Here is a 27,276-nt window from a genome sequence, read left to right as displayed (position 1 = left end):
TCAAAACAAGTGCTAACGAAGTCCTAGGTATGTAGTATATAATATCTATGGCAATAGTCAGCATAGAGGAGCCATATGTGCTACCTCAAATTGGCACCTTGCACTGTGTCATTCTGAAGACACTTTTGGGCTTGTTTAGACTGCAACAATATTGTCAAGTCATCATGAAGGCATGGTTTTGGAGTGATGATTTGGCAGAAAAACCCACACCTGCATGATCTCCAATATACAGTTACTATCATAGTGTATTATAAATTTGTGTTGTACAGTATAATGTTCTTACAACAAAAATATGTTTCATCTAAAGAATGCTAATATGCAATTTAGGCTTGTAATTCCTTTTTTTGTTAATTCCGTCTTGTTTCATATAGATTTGTCGTGAGTCATTAATGTTGTCTGGAACACCTAATTTAGCCAGGTGCTGGTTGTCTGCTATTGAGTCAACTATTTTTTCTATGGATGGAGTGGTGATATCGTTACCTTGAAGGTACAGCGTTTGAAGAAAATCAACTTCTAAACAGGCAATGATTTCGCTAACAGCTTCATCTTTGATAAAATTTTCACTTAAATCAAGTATTTTCAAATTTGTGTTTTTGGCAACTGTCAGGTTTGAGAATATTTTAATAGCGTTGTCAGTGGATAACTTGTTTCTTACTGCATACAGTTCCTCTAACATCATGTCATGCTGCAAATAATTCGCTAGTTTATCTACTGCCTCTTCACTGAGGGGATTGTTGTTGATTTTAAGAACTCTCAAGTGGCGACTTTTGTTATTACTCAAAGTGTAAAATAATCTACCTGCTCCATTGGAGGAAAGCTTGTTGGATGATATGTCTAAAGTCAGTAGTGTTGAACACTTAGATAGGTCCAGACCATCTTCAAGTTTGTTATCTCTCACAATCAATCGCCTTGTTTGGCAAGAGCACACAATGTCAGCAACTTCGTATTCTGATTGGGGTGATAGTAAATTACACTCTAAATTAATAACCTCAACAGTTATTTTATTGGTAGTAAGGCATCGATGGAGTGTCCTTAGACCATCATCACGAATGTAGCAAGAAGGAACATTCAATTTTAACCATGCTTTTACTGGTGATTTTGACAAAAAGAAAGTTAGACAAATTAAATCACCAGTGAGCAGTGGAGTTGCACTTGCACTGTCTTTTTGTAGATCAATTTGTTTGGCAGTATGCAATTTCTCAGTAATATTCCTGTAAGACTGCTCTTCATTGGCTTCATGAAAGCACTGATAAAGCTTCAGACTTTTTCTGTCATCTTCAAAAAATATAGAAGCAATTGGTTTCGTCTTGTCCTGCAGCATAATTCGATTCTTAAAGCGTGTAATTGCACCTTGACCATAAGAAGCCAAAAATGTTTTAAAGGCAGAACTCTTCCCTCCGGTTAATCCCATATACATAGAAAATGTGTTGCCAAAATTTTCATGAAAAAAATACTTTTTAAGACACTTAAGTTCTTTGCTCCTATTCAGACGAGTTAAATGATAAGCTGCCAAAAATTCCTGCACTGAAAAGTGGATAAAATTGAATGTTTTTGTATAAACTTGATCATCAGAGTAATGCTCAACCACTTGCAATAATCCAAATGCATCAATTAGTTCAGGGTCTTCGATCTTTGGGCAAGCCTTTTTAATATCCTCTAAAGAGAATACAAGGTCATTTTTCTTCAAAGCTTTGCGACACAGTTTAGAAAGCTTAATCAGTACACCATGATAAGGTTCTGGAATGGTGTCCAGATCATGATTTTCATCACTAAATTTCTTAGTGGCATTGTTTCCTTTTTCTCTGGCAAGATGATGTAGTATAGTGTAATAGACGAAGCGTTCGTATAAAGAAGTAGAACTGTCAGGAAGAGGGAATCCCCTTTTACAGAACCAGACTAAGATGGTTGCATGAAAAGGTGTAAAACAAAGATTGCTGATGTTGGGGTGAGCCTGAAGGTAATTCGTCAACTTCTCCAGTTTTGTTGATTCATCCTTTAATGAAGTTTTGAAGAAATACTGCTGGTCAGTTTTAGTAAAGCCCAAGATATCTACATGACAAGTTGCATTGATGCGAAGATCAACAGAAGCATGAGGACGTGAAGAAATCACCACTGCAGACAAAAGCAGTATTTCTCGTCGTATTATATTTGCTACCAAGCTTTCCTGTCTGTACTCAGAAGGGAGCTCATCATATCCATCAAGTAAGAAAGTAACATTTTCTCCCTGTGATTTCAAAATTAAATTTGTATAAGCCTTGGGTATCTTCAGCATCTGTACAGAAACACCGAACACACAAATACCGAATAAGATCCCTAAGAGAGGCCATTTTTCGAACAGCAGGGTCACGAAGGGTTAATAGAAAGACAAAACGGCTTTGATGCAAAAGCTCACCTAGTGCCCATTTGTAAGCTATTTGCCTCAATAAGACTGTCTTTCCTAGTCCTGGAGCACCTTCTATTAAGACAGTTCGTCGTCTATTACATCGATTATACAGCGGGAGAAGTATATCTGAAATTTCACGAGTGCTTGTACTCTGTCGGAGACATGCTGCAAGCTCGTCACTATCTAACTCTTCAGGACTGTTAGGCTTTTTTGAAGCTTCAATGATGTTGTCAACCTGTCCAGTACCCTTTGCTCCTTGGAAGGCAAATATTTGCTTTTTGCTGGTTAGCTGTGATTTATGATGAATCAATGCTAAAGGTGTGTATTCTGTGGGTGGTTCAGGTGGCCAGGCGTTCTTTTCTACAGAGAATCGATTAGCTTTGTGGTACTCCTTCAACTTGTGAGTCATTTCATCAGTCAGTTTTTCTTCTGTATACAAGGCATAGATAAACAATTTATTAGTTATGTGTACAAAACTGTACCTTCAGGATCTCCTTTGTCCTGATAGCATTTCTTTACCATCATGATGGCATCATCCAGTTTGCCCCATGTTGGAGTGGACCCAACCTGTAGCCATTTCAACAACATTTCCCCACAAGCTTCTACCACATCAGCTTGAAAATTCCTGTAGATGTTCTGAATGTGAAAGTCTTCCAGTCCAAGTTCTGCTCCAAGAACCTTCCATTTGCTTGCATGTTGTGCAACAACATACTTGTTCAGATCTCTCCAATCTGGTGTCTCATCCTCTATAATTCCATATAAACTTTAGTTCAGTACTATATATTCAAAATATTACATACAGTAGAAACTTGAAAATTAGAAATCCACATTTACAGTGATTGCACGGTATGTAATAATAAACTATTGTACTATACACATATGCAGTTGAATTATAACTTATAGTTGTGACACACCAATGAGGTTTGTATTGCTGCCTAAGGGTGGAGTTGTTTACAAATCAGATACAAACCTCATGGGTGTGTTCTTACTGATTTGTGGTATGGGGCATGCACATATCAAAGGCGCCCATTTGTTTTATTTATTTTTATTTATTAAGGCTTTACAGCACAAGTGCTGAAGGTCGGTATAGGACACCTGGTCCTACAGTCTGTTTAAAATTGTAACACGGAAGGAACAAGAAACAAGGTTAATATTGGCTACCGCTGAGCACAATGAATGATTTACTCAATAATTACTGTCTGATGGTTAGTTAATTCATTGTTAGCTAGTTTATTGATTGGTAGCGCGTTTGCCATGCATGAGCGCGAGGTGCCATCTTGATGCCAATCACTCCAGCCATTACACTGCTTTATATCATTTAGACGGGTGTATAGCTTAAGTTGATATTCATTGTTGAGAGGTGCAGCACTATAATAGCCTTGGTTAGCTTAATTAATTGGGATGGATAATTGGGATGGTCCAATGAACATCACACCTTTTCTAATGTAGCTTTCCCAGTCAAAAGGGTGATCCTTGGCACAGGTTGCCAACTTATCAAGTAAAGGTTAAAACGTTTGACCAAGCCATCACTTTGTGGGTGGTAAGGTGTACTTTTGCATTTCAACAGGAGGCATATTTCTGTTAAAAACTTGGATTCAAACTGGAGGCCCTGGTCTGGGTGTAATTGCTCAGGGATGGAAAATCTCTTAAAGATAGGGACCCGCTGATTATGCTGGCATAATAATGAGCATAGTAGGTGCCTGAAAGCATTGAGAATAATGCTAGCATAAAGGCAGAACACTTGTGCATTACCATAAGTAGGCCCAGGCCAATTATGCTGGCATAATTTACAGTACAACAAGTAACTAAAAGCATCAAGCATAATAGGGATGATCTTCAAAAGTTTAATTAAAATGCGAAATGCGCTCCTGAAAGAAAGCAAAATAATCACCACCAATATGCAGCATTTCACATTTAGAAACATGCAAAATAACTTACTTAGCCATTTCTTGGTTGATTATTCATACTTTGCACAATAAGATCGAGATACTCTAATACAGCAGTCACTTACTTTGATACAGCAGTCAGGAAACACTAATGTGCTTTCATTTCTCTAGCATAACGTAAATTTTGAATGTATAATTTTGAGCATAATAGGCTTGATTTTTGAGCACTGCTCAAAGGCATAATAGGTAAAAAATTTTGATCATAATAGGCTGGGATCTAACCATCAATTCTTGCTTATCAAAATACATATCACAGAAAAAGATTGATATACTCTAATAGAACAGTCAGAAAATAATCAGACAGTTGATTGTTCTATTGGAGTATATTGATCTTTATATGCATTTGACAAGCAAGGATTTAGAGTCTTGCTTCAGCAACTTATTTTTTCCCAATTTACTAGAATCTGAGGTATAAATATTGAGCATAATTTGAGCATAATAGGTAAATATTGAACATTGATTTAAGTATAATAGACAAACTTTTGAGCAGTGCAGCATAGCATAATGGGTAAAATAATGAGTATAATCGGCTGTTCCCTACATAAAGACTTCTTATACCAATTTTTCTGTGACAGTAGTTACTTCCTGGTTGGGGATGGCAAATGCTTCCATCCAGTGAGTAAAATAATCTCCAACCACCATGACATATGAATTTCCTGTGTCACTTTCTGGTAGTGGCCATAGTATGTCTACAGCCATTATTTGGGTGGGGTATCCAGCAGGATTGTCCCTAAAAAGGCCCTCTGTTTTGGTGATGGAGTTTTTCTATAGGCACACATGGAACATGTCTGACACCAAAATTATGAATGTCATTGAAGTGCCTGGGTCAGTTTAAGCTGGCCTAGGGATTTTTCTTGGCTTAAATGACCATCACATGCTCATTGGTGAATCTCATCATGTAGGATATCAGTACATAGACTGCTGGGAACTACCTGTGTGAATCACTTGCAAGGTGGGTGTAACATTGCCAAAGAATACCATCATGGATGACAAGTATTGAAGAAGGTGATGGCATTCTATACTTTGGCCTTTGAATCCATCTGAGGATGGTCATTAGTTTGCTTCTTTTGCTCTGAGCAATGCACTGATGTAGCTATCATTCAGCTGGAAGGTCTGTACCTCTTGCGTCGAGTAGTCACATGTTAGCCCACTAGTTGAGATGGTGGAAATGGAATGTTCTAGTGTGTGAGATTCTTTTCCGGCAAGGGTAACAAGACAATGAATCAGCATTGATGTGCATTTCCGGAATGATGGAAAATTGTTAAAATTATAGTCTTACAGTTTCTCTAGCCATTTTGCAAGCTTTAAGGCACCACGATCAGTTTGAATTGTAAATGTAAATGGAGCAATGAGCAGATAATGTCTAAAATGTTGTAGAAAGGTAACTACAGCTAGCAGCTGTTTTTGAATGTAATTACATAAGAACTCAGCTTGCATAACATCATATCACATGCTCAGCCCCATCTGGATGGCAGCGAGATAAAATGGCACCAACCCTGTGTCACTGGCATCTGTGATGTGGAGGTCAGGTGGTTCCTGAGGAAAATACAAGCATCTTCACATTGGTCGGTCCACTTGAATGGCGTTTTCTTTTCTGTTAGCTGATACAATGGCTTAGCAATTTTTTTATAAAATGTCTGGTATAACTAATTAGGCCCAAAAACTGTTGGGTTCCTTTAACAGTAATTGGTTACACGTATCTGATGTCTTTATGAGATCAGGTGATATCCCATGTGATGAAACAGTGTGGCCAAGAAAAGTAACCTTGTGTTGCAAACTGACATTTCTTAGACTGCAATTTTAGTCTAGCTTGTTTTAAACATTCAAAGACTTGCTGTAAATTGTTCGTATGTTAATCAAAGAACCTGTCCATTATGATAATCTAATCCAAAACAGCCAAGCTGTAAAAAAAGTGTGCGGCCCTCAGAAAGGCTATGGTGAAAAAAGATGTGAAATCCAAGGTGGCGGCCAAGAAATGGCTGTGATGGTACTGTAGGTTAATGGTAAAAATTTTAATAATGACAATTCAGGTAAATTTTGTGAAGCGGCACAAAAATTCACCTGAATTGTCGTTATTAAAATTTTTATCATTAACCTACCATCACAGCCATTTCTTGGCCGCCACCTTGGATTTCACATCTTTTTTCACCATAGCCTTTCTGAGGGCCGCACACTTTTTTTACAGCTTGGCTGTTTTGGATTAGATTTCATTTCTTTTTGTATTTGTATACCCCAAAGCCAGCCTATGGCCAGCTTTGGGACTTTTTAAACCTATGTTTTTTTTTCTTTACTACAGGAAGAAGAATAGATGAAGTAGATGTACATACTTTAAATATTTTATCAGTAGATGTACAATTATATATATAATACATATGTGACCAGATTTGCGAAAAGGGGCCTTCCACACATCCAATTTGCCAACTTTGACAATTGATAACTTCAGATTGGAAAGAGCTATTGCCTTGAAATTTGGGCAGTGGTGATTTCTTTGCAGCTGAACTCTCTACATGATAGTTTCTTTGTAGCTGAACTCTCTACAAGGTAGCTGATCTCTTTACAGGGAGATTTGTTTGTAGCTGAACTCTCTGCAAGGTAACTTCTTCTAGCTGATCTCTCTACAGGGTGATTTGTTCACAGCTGAATTCTGTACAGGTGATTTGTTTGCAGCTGAGCTCTTTACAAAATGGTTTCTTTGTAGCTGAACTCTCTACAAAGTAACTTCTTCTAACTGATCTTTCTACAGGGTGATTTGTTTGTAGCTGAGCAATCTACAAGGTAATTTCTTCTAGCTGATCTCTCTACAGGGTGATTTGTTTGTAGCTGAATTCTGTACAGGTGATTTGTTTGCAGCTGAGCTCTTTACAGAATGGTTTCTTTGTAGCTGAACTCTCTACAAGGTAACTTTTCTAGCTGATGTCTCTACAAGGTGGCTAGTTTGTAGCTGAACTCTCTACATGGTGGTTTCTTTGTAACTGAACTTTCTACAAGGTGACTTCTTCTAGCTGATCTTTCAATAGGGTGATTTGTTTGTAGCTTCACGCTCTACAAGGTAACTTCTTCTAGCTGATCTCTCTACAGGGAGATTTGTTTGTAGCTGAACTCTCTACAGGTGATTTGTTTGTAGCTGAATTCTGTACAGGTGATTTGTTTGCAGCTGAGCTCTTTACAGAATGGTTTCTTTGTAGCTGAACTCTCTACAAGGTAATTTCTTCTAGCTGATCTCTCTACAGGGAGATTTGTTTGTAGTTGAACTCTCTACAAGGTAACTTTTCTAGCTGATGTCTCTACAAGGTGGCTAGTTTGTAGCTGAACTCTCTACATGGTGGTTTCTTTGTAACTGAACTTTCTACAAGGTGACTTCTTCTATCTGATCTTTCAATAGGATGATTTGTTTGTAGCTTCACTCTCTACAAGGTAACTTCTTCTAGCTGATCTCTCTACAGGGAGATTTGTTTGAAGCTGAACTTTCTAAATGATGGTTTCTTTGTAGCTGAACTCTCTACAAGGTAATGTCTTCTAGCTGATCTCTCTACAGGGAGATTTGTTTGTAACCGAACTATCTACAAGGTAACTTCTTCTAGCTGATCTCTCTACAGGGAGATTTGTTTGTAACTGAACTCTCTACAGGTGATTTGTTTGAAGCTGAACTTTCTAAATGATGGTTTCTTTGTAGCTGAACTCTCTACAAGGTAATTTCTTCTAGCTGATCTCTCTACAGGGAGATTTGCTTGTAGCTGAACTATCTACAAGGCAACTTCTTCTAGCTGATCTCTCTACAGGATGATTTGTTCGTAGCTGAATTCTGTATAGGTGATTTGTTTGCAGCTGAGTTCTTTACAGAATGGTTTCTTTGTAGCTGAACTCTCTAAAAGGTAACTTCTTATAACTGATCTTTCTACAGGGCAATTTGTTTCTGGCAGAATTTTCTACAGGGTGATTTCTTTGCAGCTGAGCTTTCTACATGGTGGTTTCTTTGTAGCTGAACTCTCTACAAGGTAATTTCTTCTAGCTGATCTCTCTACAGGGAGATCTGTTTGTAGCTGAACTATCTACAAGGTAACTTCTTCTAACTGATCTTTCTACAGGGCAATTTGCTTGTGGCAGAATTTTATACAGGGTGATTTCTTTGCAGCTGAACTCTCTACATGGTGGTTTCTTTGTAGCTGAACTCTCTACAAAGTAATTTCTTCTAGCTGATCTCTCTACAGGGTGATTTGTTTGTAGCTGAATTCTGTACAGATGATTTGTTTGCAGCTGAGCTCTTTACAGAATGGTTTCTTTGTAGCTGAACTCTCTACAAGTTAACTTCTTCTAGCTGATCTCTCTACAGGGTGATTTGTTTGTAGCTGAATTCTGTACAGGTGATTTGTTTGCAGCTGAGCTCTTTACAGAATGGTTTCTTTGTAGCTGAACTCTCTACAAGGTAACTTCTTCTAACTGATCTTTCTACAGGGCAATTTGTTCATGGCAGAATTTTATACATGGTGATTTCTTTGCAGCTGAACTCTCTACATGGTGGTTTCTTTATAGCTGAACTCTCTACAAGGTAACTTCTTCTAGCTGATCTCTCTACAGGGTGATTTGTTTGTAGCTGAATGATCTACAAGGTAACTTCTTCTATCTGATCTCCCTACAGGGTGATTTGTTTGTAGCTGAATTCTGTACAGGTGATTTGTTTGCAGCTGAGCTCTTTACAAAATGGTTTCTTTGTAGCTGAACTCTCTACAAGGTAACTTCTTCTAGCTAATGTCTCTACAAGGTGACTAGTTTGTAGCTGAACTCTCTACATGGTGGTTTCTTTGTAGCTGAACTTTCTACAAGGTGACTTCTTCTAGCTGATCTTTCTACAGGGTGATTTGTTTGTAGCTGAACTCTCTACAAGGTAACTTCTTCTAGCTGATCTCTCTACAGGGAGATTTGTTTGTAGCTGAACTCTCTACAGATGATTTGTTTGAAGCTGAACTCTCTAAATGATGGTTTCTTTGTAGCTGAACTCTCTACAAGTAAACTTCTTCTAGCTGATCTCTCTACAGGGTGATTTGCTTGTAGCTGAACTATCTACAAGATAACTTCTTCCAGCTGATCTCTCTACATGGTGATTTGTTTGTAGCTGAATTCTGTATATGTGATTTGTTTGCAGCTGAGCTCTTTAAATAATGGTTTCTTTGTAGCTGAACTCTCTCAAGGTAACTTCTTCTAGCTGATGTCTTTACAGGGTCACTAGTTTGTAGCTGAATTCTCTACATGGTGGTTTCTTTGTAAATGAACTCTCTACAAGGTAACTTTTTCTAGCTCATCTTTCTACAGGGTGATTTATTTGTAGCTGAATTCTGTACAGGTGATTTGTTTGCAGCTGAGCTCTTTAAAGAATGGTTTCTTTGTAGCTGAACTCTCTACAAGGTACCTTCTTCTAGCTGATGTCTCTACAAGGTCACTAGTTTGTAGCTGAGCTCTCTACATGGTGGTTTTTTTGTAACTGAACTCTCTACAAGGTGACCTCTTCTAGCTGATCTTTCTACAGGGTGATTTGTTTGAAGCTGAACTCTCTACAAGGTAACTTCTTCTAGCTGATCTCTCTATACAGGGAGATTTGTTTGTAGCTGAACTCTCTACATGATGGTTTCTTTGTAGCTGAACTCTCTACAAGGTAACTTCTTCTAGCTAATCTCTCTACAGGGAGATTTGTTTGTAGCTGAACTCTCTACATGATGGTTTCTTTGTAGCTGAACTGTCTGCAAGGTAACTTCTTCTATTGATCTCTCCACAGGGCGATTTGTTTGTAGCTGAACTCTCTACATGGTGGTTTCTTTGTAGCTGAATTCTACAAGGTGATTTTTTCTAGCTGAACTATCCCTTTCCATAGTTGCATGAACTCCCTACAAGGTAACTTCTTCTAGCTGATCTCTCTACAGGGTGACTTGTGTGTAGCTGATCTCTATACAGGTTTCTTGTTTCTAGCTGATCTCTTGAATTCTCTTCAGGGTGACTGCTCTATTAGGATGACTGCTCTATTAGAGTATCTCGATCTCGCACTTGCTGCACCAAGTTGGATTTCGTGTTATAACTCCGTGGCTTTAAGTCTGATTCTTCTACACCATTGATGAGCCTTTCTAAGATGATTATTCTATCTGTACAACGATTTTCAAAGCATTACCCCAAGCGGTTTATCTGGTAGGCGTGGCAAGTAGTCGTTTTTTTATTAGCTAATCTCGATTGCGTAATTGTTACACACTGTTGGTTTTTTCGTTGTATCTTCCTGTTTTTTTAGCTCGATTTCTTTCAAACCACAAAAGGTTTGAGGTTCAATAGTTAACCTATTCACCCACCGATTTTCAGCTTCTTCCCATACGCGGTTTACCCTGTAGGCGTGACAACATATTGGTGTTATTTTTCGTGAATAATCGCTCATAACTCTTTGCCTGTTTATCGTATTCCAGCCAAAGTTGGTACCGAGATGCGCCTTTATACCCCCCTTCTGTGTGCCAAATTTCAAGGCAATCGGATATGGCGTTCGCGTTTTATAGCAGTTTTTGTAAGTGTGCGACAAGAAAAAGAAAAATAAGAAGAAGAAAAAAAAACGAAGAAACTGAGCCAATTTTTGAAGTCGCATATCTCGGGAACGCGTGAAGCGATTTCGCTCAAATTTGGAATGTGGAGTACTGCAGTTGGAGGGAATGTCCACAGCAAAAATTGTCTTGTTTCATCAAGGAAGCACAGAGCTACGGAGGTGCGAAAATTTCGTTTTCTTTCTTCCTGTCAATATACTCACGGGTGTTACGCGCCGGCTTCTTGGGCCGCACGACACACTACCGTGTGTCTTGATATCATGAAGATATACTAAGCATGGACCACTGAAGTCCTGTGAATACAGAGTCCATCAGATGTTGAAAAGTGGCGGGGACATTTGATAGCCCAAACAGCACAACATGGGATTCATAAAGACCCTCTTGAGTACAAAATGCTGTCCTTGCACAATAGTACCATACCTGTTTCGCTGCCCATACAAAAGTCCCAATAGCAGCAGTGAAATTTATCCCAAATTTCACTGGTAGCAGTGAAAAGTTATAATTGCAATTTCATTTGCTGGAGTATGTAGTACAGTTGCTTATAAGCGGTTGCTAAGGTATGGTTGCTATGGCCCAAAATGTTTCTTATCTTAGAAATGGTATCCATGGAAACGGCTGAAAAATATTGTATTTTAAGGTGATCTAAGCCACAATTAGTGTATTTCATACCGTAATGAAGACTTCTATATCTTTTTAGTGCTATAGCACATCTTGTATGGCTGTATAATGGGATTGTTAGCCACGTGACCAGTTTTTGGATATTTACAGTTAAAGCAGCATTGATATTGAAGGCAATAGACAGTTCAACAATAAATTGGTGCTTAATTGTTATCTTAAAGGTCAGTGTGTGTGAAACTAACCAGAAAAAATGAAAAGAGCTGAAGTACCATGTTATTTTGCAGTGGAAATCCTATATGATGGGATTTTTGGTCACGTGACCACTTTTTGGATATTTAAATGTGTTAAAAATTATGACAGTATTGAATGCTACAAACAATTCAATAACAAATTAGCACTGTTTGCTTTATCTTAAAGGCATATCTGTGTGAAAATATCCAGAAACAACAAAAAGAAGCACTTTCTTATTTTGAGTGGAAACCCTATCCTATGTAAAAGTTTTTGTGTAAGAAATTTTTATACAATTTTTCCATATGAAAATTATTTAGCAATGAAAAAAAGTAAATCACAGTATTATACTGTACATACACTTACTTGTTTTGCCTTCTGGTATCACAGAAGAAATATTTGATGCTGCCATGCTCCAATCTTTTGTAAAGTTCTAAAGCAGGGAAACAAATTATATTTACACATATTGTACACTATACTACACATTTCGACCTGTATCAAAACATTCTGTAGTATATAGTAGGGATAACAAAAAAGGTTAGTGTTTTCTTAACTCCAAAAACTTATCTTCAAAGTGCCTTGGTATTTTTCATTACTAGACTGGCTGATATACCATAAAGTCGGGTTGTTAAGCATATGTGCTTATAATTTTTGGAGAAAAGTTTTTGTAAAAATCATACTATCTGTTAGGCGCATATGCCAAATAAATTATATGGTGAGTATAACACAGAATCACTAAGTTATAATAGAATAGTTAATAGTTTGTGCCGGTCACCACGCCAGTATGTAAGGATATTTGATTCCATTTCCAGGTGAAATCCTTCATGATGAATGAGATTATCACTATCCAGATGGCCGATTTGCTGTATACATAGCAAAGAGAGACCTCAAGGGAGACATAAGCGCTTGAGGAGACATTAATTTTTCAGTACTTTCAGCTTTTCTTATTGTTTCTTGCTGTGTGTAGCTCTATCATCACATTTTGCTATGTGCACTTATCATCCATGGTTAATTACAAGAAATATGCATGCGCTTAACAAATATGTGCTTAATAGATCCATGCGCTTAACAACCTGACTCTATGGTACTTATTTACTTACTCAACTAGTATTAAAATTTCAATTCTGGGATTGAGTTGTGAAAATACGAAGGCTGACATAGTCGGTACAGTAGACCCTCAGTCATCTGGCCTGAAATGACTGTTCTATTAGAGTATTTGAATAGTACACTGTATAAATGTAGGACTTTTGGATATACCACTTCATTTTTCAAATGAAGACAATGTGAGAAGTGCAATCCAGCCACTTTGGACATTGTGAATAAGCTGGCAAATTACATTGTATAATGAAGTTTTTGGCCATTCTGCTCAGTTTTATGCTGTTTTCTACCCATTATACACCATCACAGCTCTTTTTTCACCATAGCCTTTTTGAGGGCCACACTCATTTTTTACAGCTTGGCTGTTTTGGATTAGATTTCACTTCTTTTTGTACTAGTATAACCTATCTTTTTCTTTACCGCAGGAAGAAGAAAAGATGAAGCAGATGTTAAATACTTTAAATATTTCTGACTTTATCAGTAAATGCACAAATTATATAACACATGTATTTATTACAGAACTCTCTACATGGTGGTTTCCTTGTAACCGAACACTATACAAGGTGACTTCTTTTAGCTGATCTCTCAACAGGGTGAATTGTTTGTAGCTAAGCTATCTACAAGGTAACTTCTTCTAGCTGATCTCTCTACAGGGTGAATTGTTTGCAGCTGAACTCTTTACATGATGGTTTCTTTGTAGTGGAACTCTCTGCAAGGTAACTTCTTCTAGCTGATCTCTCTACAGGGTGACTTATTTGCAGCTGAACTCTTTACATGGTAGTTTCTTTGTAGCTGAACTCTCTACAAGGTGACCTCTTCTAGCTGATCTCTCTACAGGGTGATTTGTTTCAAGCTGAACTCTCTACAGGTGATTTGTTTGCAGCTGAACTCTCTACATGGTGGCTTCTTTGTAGCTGAACTCTCTACAAGGTGACCTCTTCTCTACAGGGTGATTTGTCTCTAGCTGAACTCTCTACAGGTGATTTGTTTGCAGCAGAACTCTCTACATGATGGTTTCTTTGTATCTGAATTCACTACATCTCTACAAGGTAACTTCTTCTAGCTGATCCCTCTACAGGGCGATCTGCTTGTAGCTGAATTCTCTACAGGGTGGAGGCTGAACTCTCTACATGGCAGTTTCTTTGTAGCTGAACTCTCTACAAGGTGACTTCTCTAGCTGAACTCTCTACAGAGTGATTTGTTTGCAGCTGAACTCTCTACATGATGGTTTCTTTGTAGCTGAACTCTCTACAAGGTAAATTCTTCTAGCTGATCTCTCTACAGGGTAATTTGTTTGTAGCTGAACTATCTGCAGGGTGATTTGTTTGCTCTCTACAAGGTGATCCTTCTAGCTGATCTCTCTAAAGGATGACTTGTTTCTAGCTGAAGTGATCTGTATGTAGCTGAACTATCTACAGGGTGATTTGTTTGCAGTTGAACTCTCTACATGATGGTTTCTTTGTAGCTGAACTCTCTACAAGGTAACTTCTTCTAGCTGATCTCTCTACATGGTGACTTGTTTCTAACTGATCTCTGGATGACTTGTTTCTAGCTGATCTCTCTACAGGGTGACTTGTTTCTAGCTGAACTCTCTACATTTGATTCGTTTGCTGCTGAACTCTCTACATGGTGGTTTCTTTGTAGCTGAACTCTCTACATGATAGTTTATTTGTAGCTGAACGATTGTCTGATGTCTGGCCCTCCCTTTCTAGTAGACCTTTGTCCCATAATTCTGCATTTTCGGACCCATTTTTACGGTTTATCAACTGACATAGTGAAAGCGTTACTCCAAGTGACACTGAAGGAGGCAGATCGAAACATTACTCATTTTCTATGGCTCAGAACCCTTAAACCCTAACAGTGAATTTGTGGTGTACTAATTTTGAAGAGTTCTGTTTGGGACAATAAGCTCACCCTTTATGTTATTTTCAATACTGCACCACCACTTACAACAACATGACACACCACTTGCACAGAACATACAAGCTAATCTGTATGTAGACAATGTCATTTCATGTTGTGGGATGGAGCAACAGGCCATTCAGTACCTTGAAGAAGCGAGGTCATTGCTATCCAGTACTGGTTTCAGCTGCAGGGCATGGACATTTAACAGTGAGTCCCTCACCAAGAAGGTACGGGAAAGTGGTGTTACCAGTGACTCCCATCTAGCAAATATTTTGGGGCTACAGTGGAACACCAAATCTGATCAACTGTCCCTGGTGCCAAGAGTGAACATCACTATGGACCGACCACTGACTACCAAGCGAGAGGTATTGAAAGACACATCTAAACTGTTTGACTCCTTAGGTATTGCTAGTCCAGTGTCTGTAAGGGCCAAGCTTTTCATGCAAGTGTAACCCTTACATCAGTGGCGTAGCTACCATTGAGGCAACCGAGGCAGCTGCCTCGGTAAAAATGCTCAACTCAGTTAAAAGGCTGAGCAGGCCTGGAGTTTTGGCATCCCGAATTTTCTACTCAAACGTTACTAGACAGCGTTACTGTACCACACACAATAGTATCTATAGCTGTAGTGCTAAGCAGGGCCAGAACCCATGGTGACACAGTCTGGCATTCACTTTTCAGCTACTTGAGTTTGTAAAAAGATCGAGATACTCTAATAGAGCAGTCATCGTAAATATACTCTAATTGAGCATTCAGTACAGACTGTAGCCACTGTTCTCATTATACTGCTTGGACTAAATCATTTACATTTATGTTAATCAATTGATCATGCATATCATGCATAGCAGTTACAATTAAAAAAATAGCCTCCACATGCCATTTCAAAGCATACATTATTTTCAAAATTTTCCTTATGGGAGCATCTCTAGATTGACATGCTTAGCACATGCAGTTGAGCATCACATTTAAGAGATAATCTCTGACTTAAACATCACATCAGATCACTACTGAAAAAAGTAGTGTCTATGACTTGCAGTCCATGGTGGCCTAATCACTCAAAATATCTCTGTAGTAATTCAGTTTTTGTGTTGAGTGCAATTATACTAGTCTAATAATTGAAGCATGGTATACTGTAAGCTGGAGCATTACTTATGACATGTAGAAAATGCTCAGTGTTTAATTTTCTGAAACAATTGCTTCCATCCAACCAGAGAGTCAATCTGCAAATACTGTACCACCCATGCTTTAAAGTGTGCATGAATCACTGAGTTAAGTCAGAAGCTGACCCTCTCAATTATTTCAATGTATAAACTTTGCCTTGGTAAAATTTTTTTCCTGGCTATGCCACTGTACATGCAACCCTTACATGGCTAAGAATTGTGTTGCACCCCTGAAGAGCCTGGCCTTGCCCAAGCTGGAACTAATGGCTGCTGTTGTGGCCTCCAGAACTGCACGATTTATCATTGATGCCCTACATCAACAGGACATCCCTATCTACTGTTGGGGAGATAGTCAAATTGTCCAGTACTGGCTGAAGAGCTCTAAGGTTCTCCCATTATTTGTGAGACGATGCATCCTAGAGATCAGGGAAGCATTCCCTGAAGTAACTTGGAACTATTGCCCAACAGTAGATACCCTGGCTGACCTGTTGACATGTGGCATCAGTTTTCAACTTCTCAGCTCACCCAACGACCTGTGGTGGAAGGGCTCATCATGCTTGACCATGCCCACTGCTTGACTACAATGGCAGCCAGAGTCCACCATAGAACTGCATGCAACTGCAGCCACAGCTAAACAGATTTGTCCCACAGCCAACTATCCATACAATCAGTGGCCTCCACACAATCATCGATATCTCTGAATATAGTACACTGAAAAAGCTTCTAGCAGTCAATGCATACACCTATAGGCACATCAGTAATTTGCACAAATCCAGGCCTAAGCTAGGTGGTCCACTAACAGCCACAGAACTCAAACCAGATGAGTTCAAGCTTGCCAGGAACTTGTGTACTCAAAGGAGATGGCCAGTGCCAAATCCAAGTGTGACCGTCCTGTAGTTAAGAGGCCACTACTTGTCAGGAAACTTTGGTTGTTTGTGGATGACAAGGGCCTCCTGCGGTGTGGGGGATGGATCCACAATGCTTCTCTCAAAGAGCTGGCCAGCTCTCTATGTCAAGCAGAACAATGGAGAAGAACAGAAGGTGTACAGTACATCTGTTTATTAACCTGTGCCACATCTAGAGCAGTGCACCTTGAGGTGGTAACAGACCTCTCCACAGCCATATTTCTACTGGCCTTTTTGACGTTTTGCTGCTAGAAGATCACTACCACAAGTGATGATGTCTGACAACTCCACCACCTACACTTCAGCTGCAGAAGAACTGACTGAATTGTTATCCTCACAGGAGATCAGAACAGTGCTAGGCCAGGAAGGTATTACATGGAAATTTATCCCAAAGAAGGCGCCCTGGTTTGGTGGGTACTGAGAGAGACTGATTGGTCTCACAAAAATGGCTGTTAAGAAGACACTGGGAAGAAGAGCACACATCAACTTAGTGACACTCCAAGCAATCATTGTTGAAGTTTAGACAATATTAAATGACCGCTCGTTGACCTGCATTTCAGATGACCTTGCTGATCCTGAACCTTTGACACCAATTGCACCTGTTACATGGTCAAAGACTTACCAGACTTCCCCATGAGAAGGCAACCATTGAAGACCTGCAGGATCCAAGCTATTGTGAAGCTGTGAAGATCAGGCAAGATGCCCAGACCCAATCCGTTCTGCTACAAAATTTTGCCAGACGATGGTGTCATGAGTATCTCACATCCTTGAGAGAATTTTATCACCCCTCTAACAAAGGAGGAAGACAACAAGTTAAGATTGGGGACATTGTGCTAGTCCATGATGACTGCCCATGGATAAATTGGAAGATGGCAATAATTGAGAGTTTGGTCACAGGCAACTATGGAGAGGTTCGTTCTGCAAACATATGTACAAGAAGTGGAGTTACAATGAAGTTGTACCCACTTGAAGTAACAGATAAGAGTGATGCCGAACTGATTTGTGATGAGAAGGTAAATGAAGGCTCATGTGGTCCACCCATTAGTAATCATCCACAATGTGGGGCAGCTCAACGAGCCAGAAAACAGATAACTGAGTGGGCAGAAATTATCCAGGCCTCTCTGGAGGATGTTGAGGATTGTTAACATAATATACATACACGTAATATAATATGCTGTAATAGTGTGCTGTAATTAGGAGTTTTGAAAGGTCATGACATGGCGTAGAGCTTGTTAAATTGTATCTGTGCGTACTGTGTCAATCACTTCCTTCCAGTACCCAAATCTGTTGCTATACTATTCTGCTCCCTCATATATACTGGGAATAATAATTGTTGTGCTTCTATTATGATAATCAAGATAAGATTGTAATGTTTAATTAACCAGTCTGGCATAGCAGTGGTGGATTTAGGGGTTTCAAGGTTTTCATGGAAACAAATGATTTTGCGACAGTTGAATATTTTGATTAAGTATTGCAGCGTACACCTAAAATAAGCGATGTGCATGCTCAACACTCAGTAAATAGACTCCATAAATATTTTCTTTACAGATAATTTTTGTTGCCAAATGCAGTCTCAGAGCATCTGTGTACACCTATAATAAGCGATGTGCATGCTCAGCACTCTGTAAATAGACTCTGTAAATATTTGTTTTACAGATAATTTTTGTTGCCAAATGCAGTCCCAGAGCCTCTAAATTCAAAAATTTCCTGGGGAGCATGCCCCCAGACCCCCTAGGACATGCATACATGGTCACGCATGTTAGTGTATATGTCAACCTTCTAAACTGGAAACTCCCTTAAAGAATTCCTAGAACCACTACTGCATAGCCAACCTGCATGTTGAGTACAAAGGGTCAGGTGATAGCTGCATGACTACACATCATCATTCGTACTGGGTTTTGTTGATGTGTTTACTAGCAGGATTTGAAATTAATTACATTCCATGTACACAAGTGTTCGATGCAGCTGTCACCAGACCCTCATGCTTCGCGATGGATTGGATATAGCAAACTGTATGTATATTTTGTACTTATTCGGGCACTGGAGGACTCAAATGTAACAACACCAGTGCATAAACGAATGCTCCGAAATTCGAATGTTCGTTCGTTTGGGAGCATTCGAATACAAATTCATAACATTCAAATCTTTTACGCGGGAGCCCAATGTATATAATTAGGTCACGTGCAGCTGAAATAGTACAGGACACGACACGCGCCAGGTGTCAAGTTGTTAACATGTACTTCGCTTTTGTTTACACTTAGTTAACAGCCTGTTGTCTACAGTCAGGTGCATGTGAAGCCAAAAACGCTACAAGCGAAGGCTAGTGCGCCAGGTGTGAGGTCGATTACAGCGATAAAACTACTACTTCGCTACTGTATACACTCACTTTACTGTCTATATCAAAGAGCATTTCAAAAAGTAAGCGCATAGAATCCTCACAACAATAAGTCTTACTCCTTAGATTCAATAAATTAAAAACTTTGATTGTGGGTTTTAAATTTTATTAGAAACATTCGGATAATCTGTAGTTTTTCATTCAAACATTCGAATGCTAGCATTTTTTGTGCACTAAACAACACCCTCCTTAGCAATGTGGCTGGTAATCAGCTATAATTTATTTGTTACTTTCCTGGTTTGAAAAGGTTTCTCTTCTGGTTTCAAAACGTTTCCCTCTGGTCACAAGGCAACAACACTCGCCTTCGCAATGTGGCTGGTAATCAGCTATAATTTTATTCATGCATATAGCTTTCCTGGTTTTAAAAGGTTTCTCTCCTGGTTTCAAAATGTTTCCTTCTGGTCACAAGGCAACAACATTAATCTTAGCAACAACACTAATCTTAGCAATGTGGCTGGTAATCAGCTATAACTTTATTTATGTTGCTTTCCTGGTTTTAAAAGGTTTCTCTCCTGGCTTCTAGGTGGCAATTACCTGGAAGTCTTGGTTTTGAAGCCATTGCAAATGAAGCCATTCGTCGCACCACAAATATTCATTTGTGACCGGGCCTGCGAAAACAGGGCATGTGGGCACAAACTACACCCCATCACTCTACAGGTCATATCTCAGTATTGGAAATGTATTTTTCCATTCTGTAACTTGCATCATGATACCAATTAAATGCTTACTAAGAGCTGAAAATTGCTATCACATAGCATAATGGTACAAAATGTTATGAGTAATGAAAGTGTGAAAAAGTAGGCATAAATCATGTGCCCACATGCCCTATTATCGCAGGCCCGGTCACATTTATTGCATCATGTGATTAGTGTTTACGCGATAATTAAAGTGGCTGTTGCGCGTGCTAAGGTCCATTGCCTTGTTTTGTGAACATTATTAAAGAAGACATCCACTAAAGTACGTAGAGTAGTTTAGAACTTTTGTTCGCCGAGATTCGGGTGCTTCGCGCCAAACTTTGGTGGCATACGTCATTTGTGGTTTTAGCATAGTATATTAGTGTTAGTACTTTCTGCATCAGTTGTTTCTAGTATGCCAGTGAGGGAGACCTCTGTATTTGTGTGAAATAGGCGACTGGAATTTGTAGCAGGGCCGCATGTCGAGAAAAAAAGTTTTTGCCGCCTGTCGAAGTTACAGCAGGTTTTAGACCATTTTTCGGTGGCCAAAAGGACTTCATAGTGCCATAGCAATGTTTCAGCCTGGTGTAAGCTTGATCACGTCCTGCTTATGATGCTAAAGAATATATTCCATGATTTACCTTGCCGTAATGTGCAACGAGCTTTGCGTAAACTGACGCCGAAAGGATTTATGCATGCTTGTACAATCGGTTCTCTAGCGTCGCTTTTCAATTTCCAATGGCCATACAGACCTGCATGTAGTCAGAGGAAGAGCTGGCCTACAATCTGGTTGTGTTCACTTTAGTGTAGTTCTCCAAATCTGTTTATAACTGAATTTTAAAAATATCCTTCAAACTGGAGATTGTGAGGTAACTGCCACCTTAAATCCAGGAACTGATCCAGAAATAAATCATAATGGGTAACCATAGTGATCATGAGTTAACACCAGTGGTTAAAACAAATATTACACCTTAACACCTGTGCACATACTACACATTCCTCTTTATTGTATGTGATGTGTAGGAGATGATAGTTTAGGTTTGCTCCATTGAATAAGTAACACCCTTTTCATATGGCCACCCAAAAGTGGGTTCAACCTGGGTCGAATAACCCACTTTCAACCCAGGTTCAACCCAGTTTCTGTTCACAAGCAATCATCACATGATGGTATTCATTGATCTTTTATGCATTTTATGTATTCATTTAAAACTGCAACATGCTTTTGAAGCCATAAACTGAGTTCAACCCGAGTTCAACCCTACTGCTTTGTAGGGTTGAACTCGGTTATGATTTCTGGGTTCAACCCAGGTTCAACCTGATTATGGTGGTCATATGAATGCGTTAACCCGGGTAGAATGTGGGGTTTAAAGTGACCATATGAAAGGGGATACATATGTGAACTATCATCTCCTACTGATCACATACCCCACAGGGAGAAACATTACCTTACATGCAATTTATAGTAAAATGATACTATAATCAATGTTCTTTTGTTATTATGTTAACTGCATATTTTGTCAATATGAACTGCATCAAAATTAGTAAAAGTTTAAAGTTGGCTATTAATAGCAAGTAGTGAAAAACATACAGGGAATATTATAGCTATAACCTTTACTACTATAACTAGAGCAGATGGAGAAAACTAGGAACTTGTAGGACCTGGTTAGGAGTTAATGGACGTAACTTGGTTGATAATGTTATGCTAGCCAATGACGTCGCTGGCTATAGCATAAATGGAAATATTCAATTACTCTATTAACTGCTTTTGCTCAACTATTGGAAGCTGTGGTTAGCCATACAGTAAAAATGTAAAGAAACTATTGGCACACAGATGATCACAGACACTAACTCTTGTTATGCAGAAACTTTTTGTTAACGTTTAACCCATGTAGTCCAGAAAACTGGACTAAAACTGGACTAAAAGTATGCATGTCTTAAACAAAGTGCAGTAACATTCAAAGTGTACTTCCTATGGCCATGCAATTTACTTATGTATGATGTAATAAGGATTAAAATGATATCTCAGGGTTTCACCCTAACACTAAACTGTGGGGCCAAAACTTGCCATATAGGCAATCTTTTAGTACAGAAATGTGCAAACTCTTTACAGTGCATACATTATGTAATAGTTGTAACATGGGCATAAGGGCTTTGTCTGATATGTATGCCCGAGGGCCACAGGCCCGAGGGTAGAGGGCATACATATCAGGTAAAGCCCAAATGCCCCATGTTACAGCTAATATGTAACACTTTGCATAGGTAGATCAAAGAAATAATACTTTTGATCTGGGAAGATCAAAGGAATAACTCCTCTGATCTGCCTATTTGTGTTGTTAAGTGTTTCTTTCTTTTAAAAACTACTAAAATGTATATAAAACCTATATAGGCAAGATGCACTTTACATTGTGGGTTTCATGTGGCTTACAATTGAGTCTACTGTGGCTCTCAATTGAGGCAAACTGAATCCCACAATAAAACTATCTCTTGGTGATATAGGTTTCTTACACATTTTGAAAACCTTACATAGTAAGTGCTAGTGCTATAGCTGAAACCTTTTGAAACTAAACCAAACCACATCAAAAGCACTTTCAAGTACATCAAAGTACTCTCAAATACATGAAGTAACTTCAAAGACTTTAAACTGATTGATTTAATAACTTTATGGCTTTAAATACAACTTCAAAGTATTGCATAATAGTTGTAATTACTACATTCACCCCTGATCTTCCTTATATATGTCAAAATAGTCTAGCTGTCAAAACAGCCTAGTTGTAGCCCTGCTACATTTCGTATGTAGCCCGACTAGCTGGGCTACATACAAAATGTAGCCTAGGCAGTTCCTTTGATTTGAGGTGTGAAAGTGTTACATAAAAATATAGATCCACAATTCGATGGTGTTGCTCCTACCAACTTGAAACAAAATTAATGATGTTCCATATGACTAGACACACAATCAAAATTAAACTTGTGGCAAGAATATTCAATCATGGAAACATGATTTTCCACTGTTCAGTGCTTTATAACAAGTAAGTCTTTGTATGATGCCGCTCAAACAGTGTCATTACATGCAAGTGCAAGTGATATAAAATTTCCTAATTAAAAGGTATGGCAGCCATTTCACATGCAATTCTTTATCATTCGAATCAAGGGATAAAGACTCCCATGCAAACAACTTTCACGTTTCTTAATTAATTTGCAAATTTTAAAAATTTTTTACACTCACTTGTAACAATGTGCATTTGACCAGTACGTACTGTAGTAACAGTGTTCATTTAATCAGACTTCTCTAATTAGCCTGGTAAACAAAATTTCAGTCAATGTGTAGTTATAGGCTGAAGGGTGAAGTTGACTCTTTAATGTCACCACTATTTTTATAACACACAATTCCTAAAAGTTCTATATGAGCGTAAGGGTTAAACAGAAAATAAAAGAAGAGTTCGAGATTCTAAACAGCTATAAAATCTACATCCATTTTTATAAGTTTTGTTCTTGTCTGTTCCTCATAGGGTATTTCATGGGCTATTTACAAACCTAGCAAGAAAGTTTTTGGTGCTAAAGCACATAAACTGGTGCTTGTTGTTATGTTTTAATCAAATAACAAAACAACAACAACCTCTTAAGATTACCCTAATTGTGTTTCCTGTCTAATTGATGTAGCATTCATGTTCAGTGCAATCCAATATGAGCTTTTCATTAGTATCTAAGCTTGCCAACCAGTTCTGAGTGAAAGTATTGATTGGCAAATTTAAACTTCTTTCTTTAGTGACTTTATGTTATAACTACTGCATGTGTGTACAGAAAATACAGTGAAAGGGGGCATGTTCAGAGGCATGAAGCAAAGTTGAGTGCTGTAATAGCCCCAAGACACTCTCTGAGTACTGTATTTCTTGTATGCACAAGCATAATATGTCAAATTATATCATCACAGGAAGTTGTCTTATGATCTATTTTTAGTCATAAAACAAGTTGGTAGGATTAGTTTTAGAGATTACAAAGTCACACGCATGTGATCAATCATATACTGACTGAGTGGGGTTAATGTTTCACGTTTTGGTGATTAGACTATCAGTGTTTTTGTAATCTATTTTTTTAGTTGTGGAACAAACTTGTAGGATATAGCTTTTAGCGATTTACAATGGCGCCCACATAATAAATCATGTTGCCTGAGTGGGTGAGTAGAGTTGTTTTCGTAATTTTCCTTACATAATTTTTCACATAACTGCATGTACTGTATTCACCCTATTATCTGCATAATTGTACTATAACACCCATACAGTTAAAGTCTAATTGCTACTGCAATAAGAATACAGCACATTTCGGTGCTCTCAACACAAAGTACAATACAGCACACTGAGGTTAGAAACGTTACCAGACAAGCCTTGGTATTCATAGGTTCAGAGTATCCGAAAATCATTGTTAAGAACTCCAACAAATATCAGATTGCCTTAATTTTCAGTACAAATTCATCATGTCCTCTAGCAGACCAATTTAATTAACAGCGTGTTCAAGGATATATGTTATCGAGGTGATTGTATAATGTAACACTTGCTCTTGTACTATATACCTCTGGCAAACAAGGAAGACAACTAAGCAGCAGCTTGTGTACTTTGTCTACAGAAAAAAATGGCCAGCATTCTAACCATAACTTGTTAGTGTACTTGCAGCAGACAATCACTAAAGGGCATAGAGTCAGTGTAATGGGTTTCCATTGCTAGCTACTATAGCTAAAAACTCGGATGTCTCCTTAACTTCTACATGAAAAACAGCTTTTGCATTTGAAGTTATCTGCTAGCTATTATGGCTAACCACAGTTAGTATTTGTTGGAGTGGCGGCATCAGCTCTACCTGGTTTTATGGTTACTATTCCCAGGTGTCTAATGACGTTTTGGGAGAATGACTGTGGAGATTTAGGTGTTTGTTTTAGTTTAAATAGTCGCCATGATCAATTCGGTGGAGGCTAGAGGCATCCATGTCTTCTAAATTGCTACTTGTAAGAGAGATTAAAACATATATCAGCTTAGTCTTGTGAATTTGTATCGTATGTATGTATGTATGTAGTTAGAGAGTGGAGAAGGAATAAAAAAAGGGAACTCTGAAGTTCAAAGTTCCAGTAGACTCTGACAATGGTATTGTCAACAGTTGGGTAGCTAAGAGCTTTACACAACTAAAGTTCTTAGTTACCCATCTATTGACAATACCATTGTCAGAGTCTACTGAAACTTTGAACTTCACAGTTCCCTTTTTCTTTCAGTTACTCCTTCTCCACTGTCTATAACAACATAAGGTAAGTGCACCTATTTTCGGACAGTTCCTAACTCCGGACACTTCAAATATTTGGCGTCATATCTCCAAAACTATCTACAGCATTTACTTGAAATTTTAGGTGTTTAATGCTTCCTGTACAATGATATTGTGATCCTAAACTCAGCTTTAAAATTCTGCTAGTTTTTCCAAACAAGGTGATTATTTATTGCCATGTGTTGCGAAAAATCTTTGATTATCGCTGTTTATTCCCAAACTCAAATAGCCATCTGGTTGACTTTAATACAGTACAGAGGGACAACTATGACTTACTTCTGTACAAGTTTCGTTTACGAACAATCACCCAAACACTTGCTATGGACGATTTTGTAAGAGCCAGTCTAATTGAAGCTGCATGAATGTTTTCGGAAATACACCTAGGTTTTAAATACCCATAACTCGAGAGCGAAAGGTACTATGACACTCAAAATCGAGTATGAAGTGGAAAACAGATGTAAGATTAACGTGGCAGTGTTTACAATTCGAAATCTACTTCGGAACTACTGTTTCAAGTTTCAAGCATGATAAAAAGTGCCTGAGTTAGGAACATGTGCGAAATTTACACATAGTTGAATTTTGGAGCGACGCTCCTCGACGGATAGAGATATTTTGATGAAACTTGCAGGACTGATTCACCATAGGACAGGTTTTATCACCATACTTTAAAGTTTAAGAAATTTGCTTGCATGGCGGAGACACAGCACCGAAACCAAAAAAACTGTCCGGGGTTAGGCGAACTTACCTTAGCTACGTTCGTACATACGTACGATACAAATTCACAAGTCTAAGCTGATATCTGTTTTTATCTCTCCTACAAGCTATAGCAACTTAGAAGACATGGATGCCTCTAGCCTCCTAGACGTGTCCACCGAATTGATCACGGAGACTCCAGTTACAAAAAACACCGGTAGCTAAGCACCAAAATCTCAGCAGTCATTTCCCAAAGACGGAATGAGACCGCGCCTGGGAATAGTAACCATAAAATCAGGTAGAGCTCAGTGATTCCGCCACTCCAAAAATACTAACAAAGTAATTATAATCTCTTAGCTAGATACATGCAACTGGATTTTTGAAATCGCTTCTTCAAGGGTTATCGCCTCTTCAGCTAACGGCAAGTCAGCTGAGCGTGGCAAACTTTTTGGCTAGCTACTAATTTTCTTAAGTTTTTATGGAACGCAATTCTTACAGATAAAAGTTTTCTATGAACCACTAGGCACAAGAATCACTCGCCGTTGGCGAATGTGACATACTCATGTATAACTGAATGCTATAATCAATCAGTCAGTCAGTTCACTCACATGCAGCAAAATAGATTTGTCCGCTGTCCACTCCGCTGACAGTTACAACTGAACTCTTCTTCCACACTGTAAAAATTTACTAGTGAATTGCTCTGCCACAATACTCACTACTGTTAAGTAGCGACGTTCACTACTTTTTGTAGTGAACGTCACCACTTTTTGCAGTGAACGTCACTACTTAGTGGTCAATGTAGTGACGTTCACTACAAATTAGTAGTGAACGTCACTACACAAAAATAGTGAGTATTGTGGCAGACATTAGTTAGGGTTGGCAATGAAAAAATCAACCTCTATAGTTTCTCCTCCAACTCTGGGTGTTCGATTCTTCCCAAGTATACATCAAAACTGTAGGATAATAATACGGTGATTCCCTTGCTGTTTCTGTAGCGCGAATTTTAATTTTCGCGATTTTCCAAGTTTTCATTAGCGTTAGGGTTAGGCTCGGGTTCAGCTTTGGTTTCTTCGTCACCATTAGGTCACGTTCTTCTTACTGTGTTATAGTCTATATAGTGAGACTACTACGTGAGTAGCGTTTATAAGGTAGAAAAGTAGAGGTAGTGGATAGCTAGCAGCGGTAGCACAGTGGTATGCCCACTGCTTACAGTTCCAGTAGTTCAGGGTTCGAACCCAGGTTGAGTTTTGTGGGTTTTTTCGTACACCCTTTTTTTTGTCTAAGTTTTACTGTCGGTTCAATAGCGAGCCCGACTTATTGTGAGCAAAGCATTGCCTCTGATCAATTCTCGTCCTGCGGACATTTACCATCCTGATTTTACTCTAGGCCGTCCTGCTTACTTTGACCTCT

The 27,276-nt window shown here is 38.6% G+C and overlaps 1 protein-coding gene across 1 annotated transcript; it reads right to left on the bottom strand.

Moving 5' to 3' along the window:
* Positions 1-301: 301 nt before the first annotated feature.
* LOC136248113 (nucleotide-binding oligomerization domain-containing protein 1-like) lies at positions 302-26,638 on the bottom strand. The gene is made up of 5 exons (XM_066039927.1): positions 26,475-26,638; positions 12,108-12,174; positions 2,866-3,129; positions 2,255-2,812; positions 302-2,112 (listed from the first exon to the last, which is right to left on the bottom strand). Exons 2-5 carry the CDS (start codon positions 12,151-12,153, stop codon positions 302-304), a joined length of 2,679 nt encoding a protein of 892 aa, XP_065895999.1. The 5' UTR covers positions 12,154-12,174; positions 26,475-26,638.
* Between the last annotated feature and the right edge of the window lie 638 nt (positions 26,639-27,276).

This window comes from Dysidea avara, chromosome 2, assembly GCF_963678975.1.
Source record: "Dysidea avara chromosome 2, odDysAvar1.4, whole genome shotgun sequence".
In the NCBI taxonomy this organism is placed as follows: Eukaryota; Metazoa; Porifera; class Demospongiae; order Dictyoceratida; family Dysideidae; genus Dysidea; species Dysidea avara.
The sequence above is the reverse complement of the archived record's forward strand: the minus strand, read 5'-3'. Positions and strand labels throughout refer to the sequence as shown.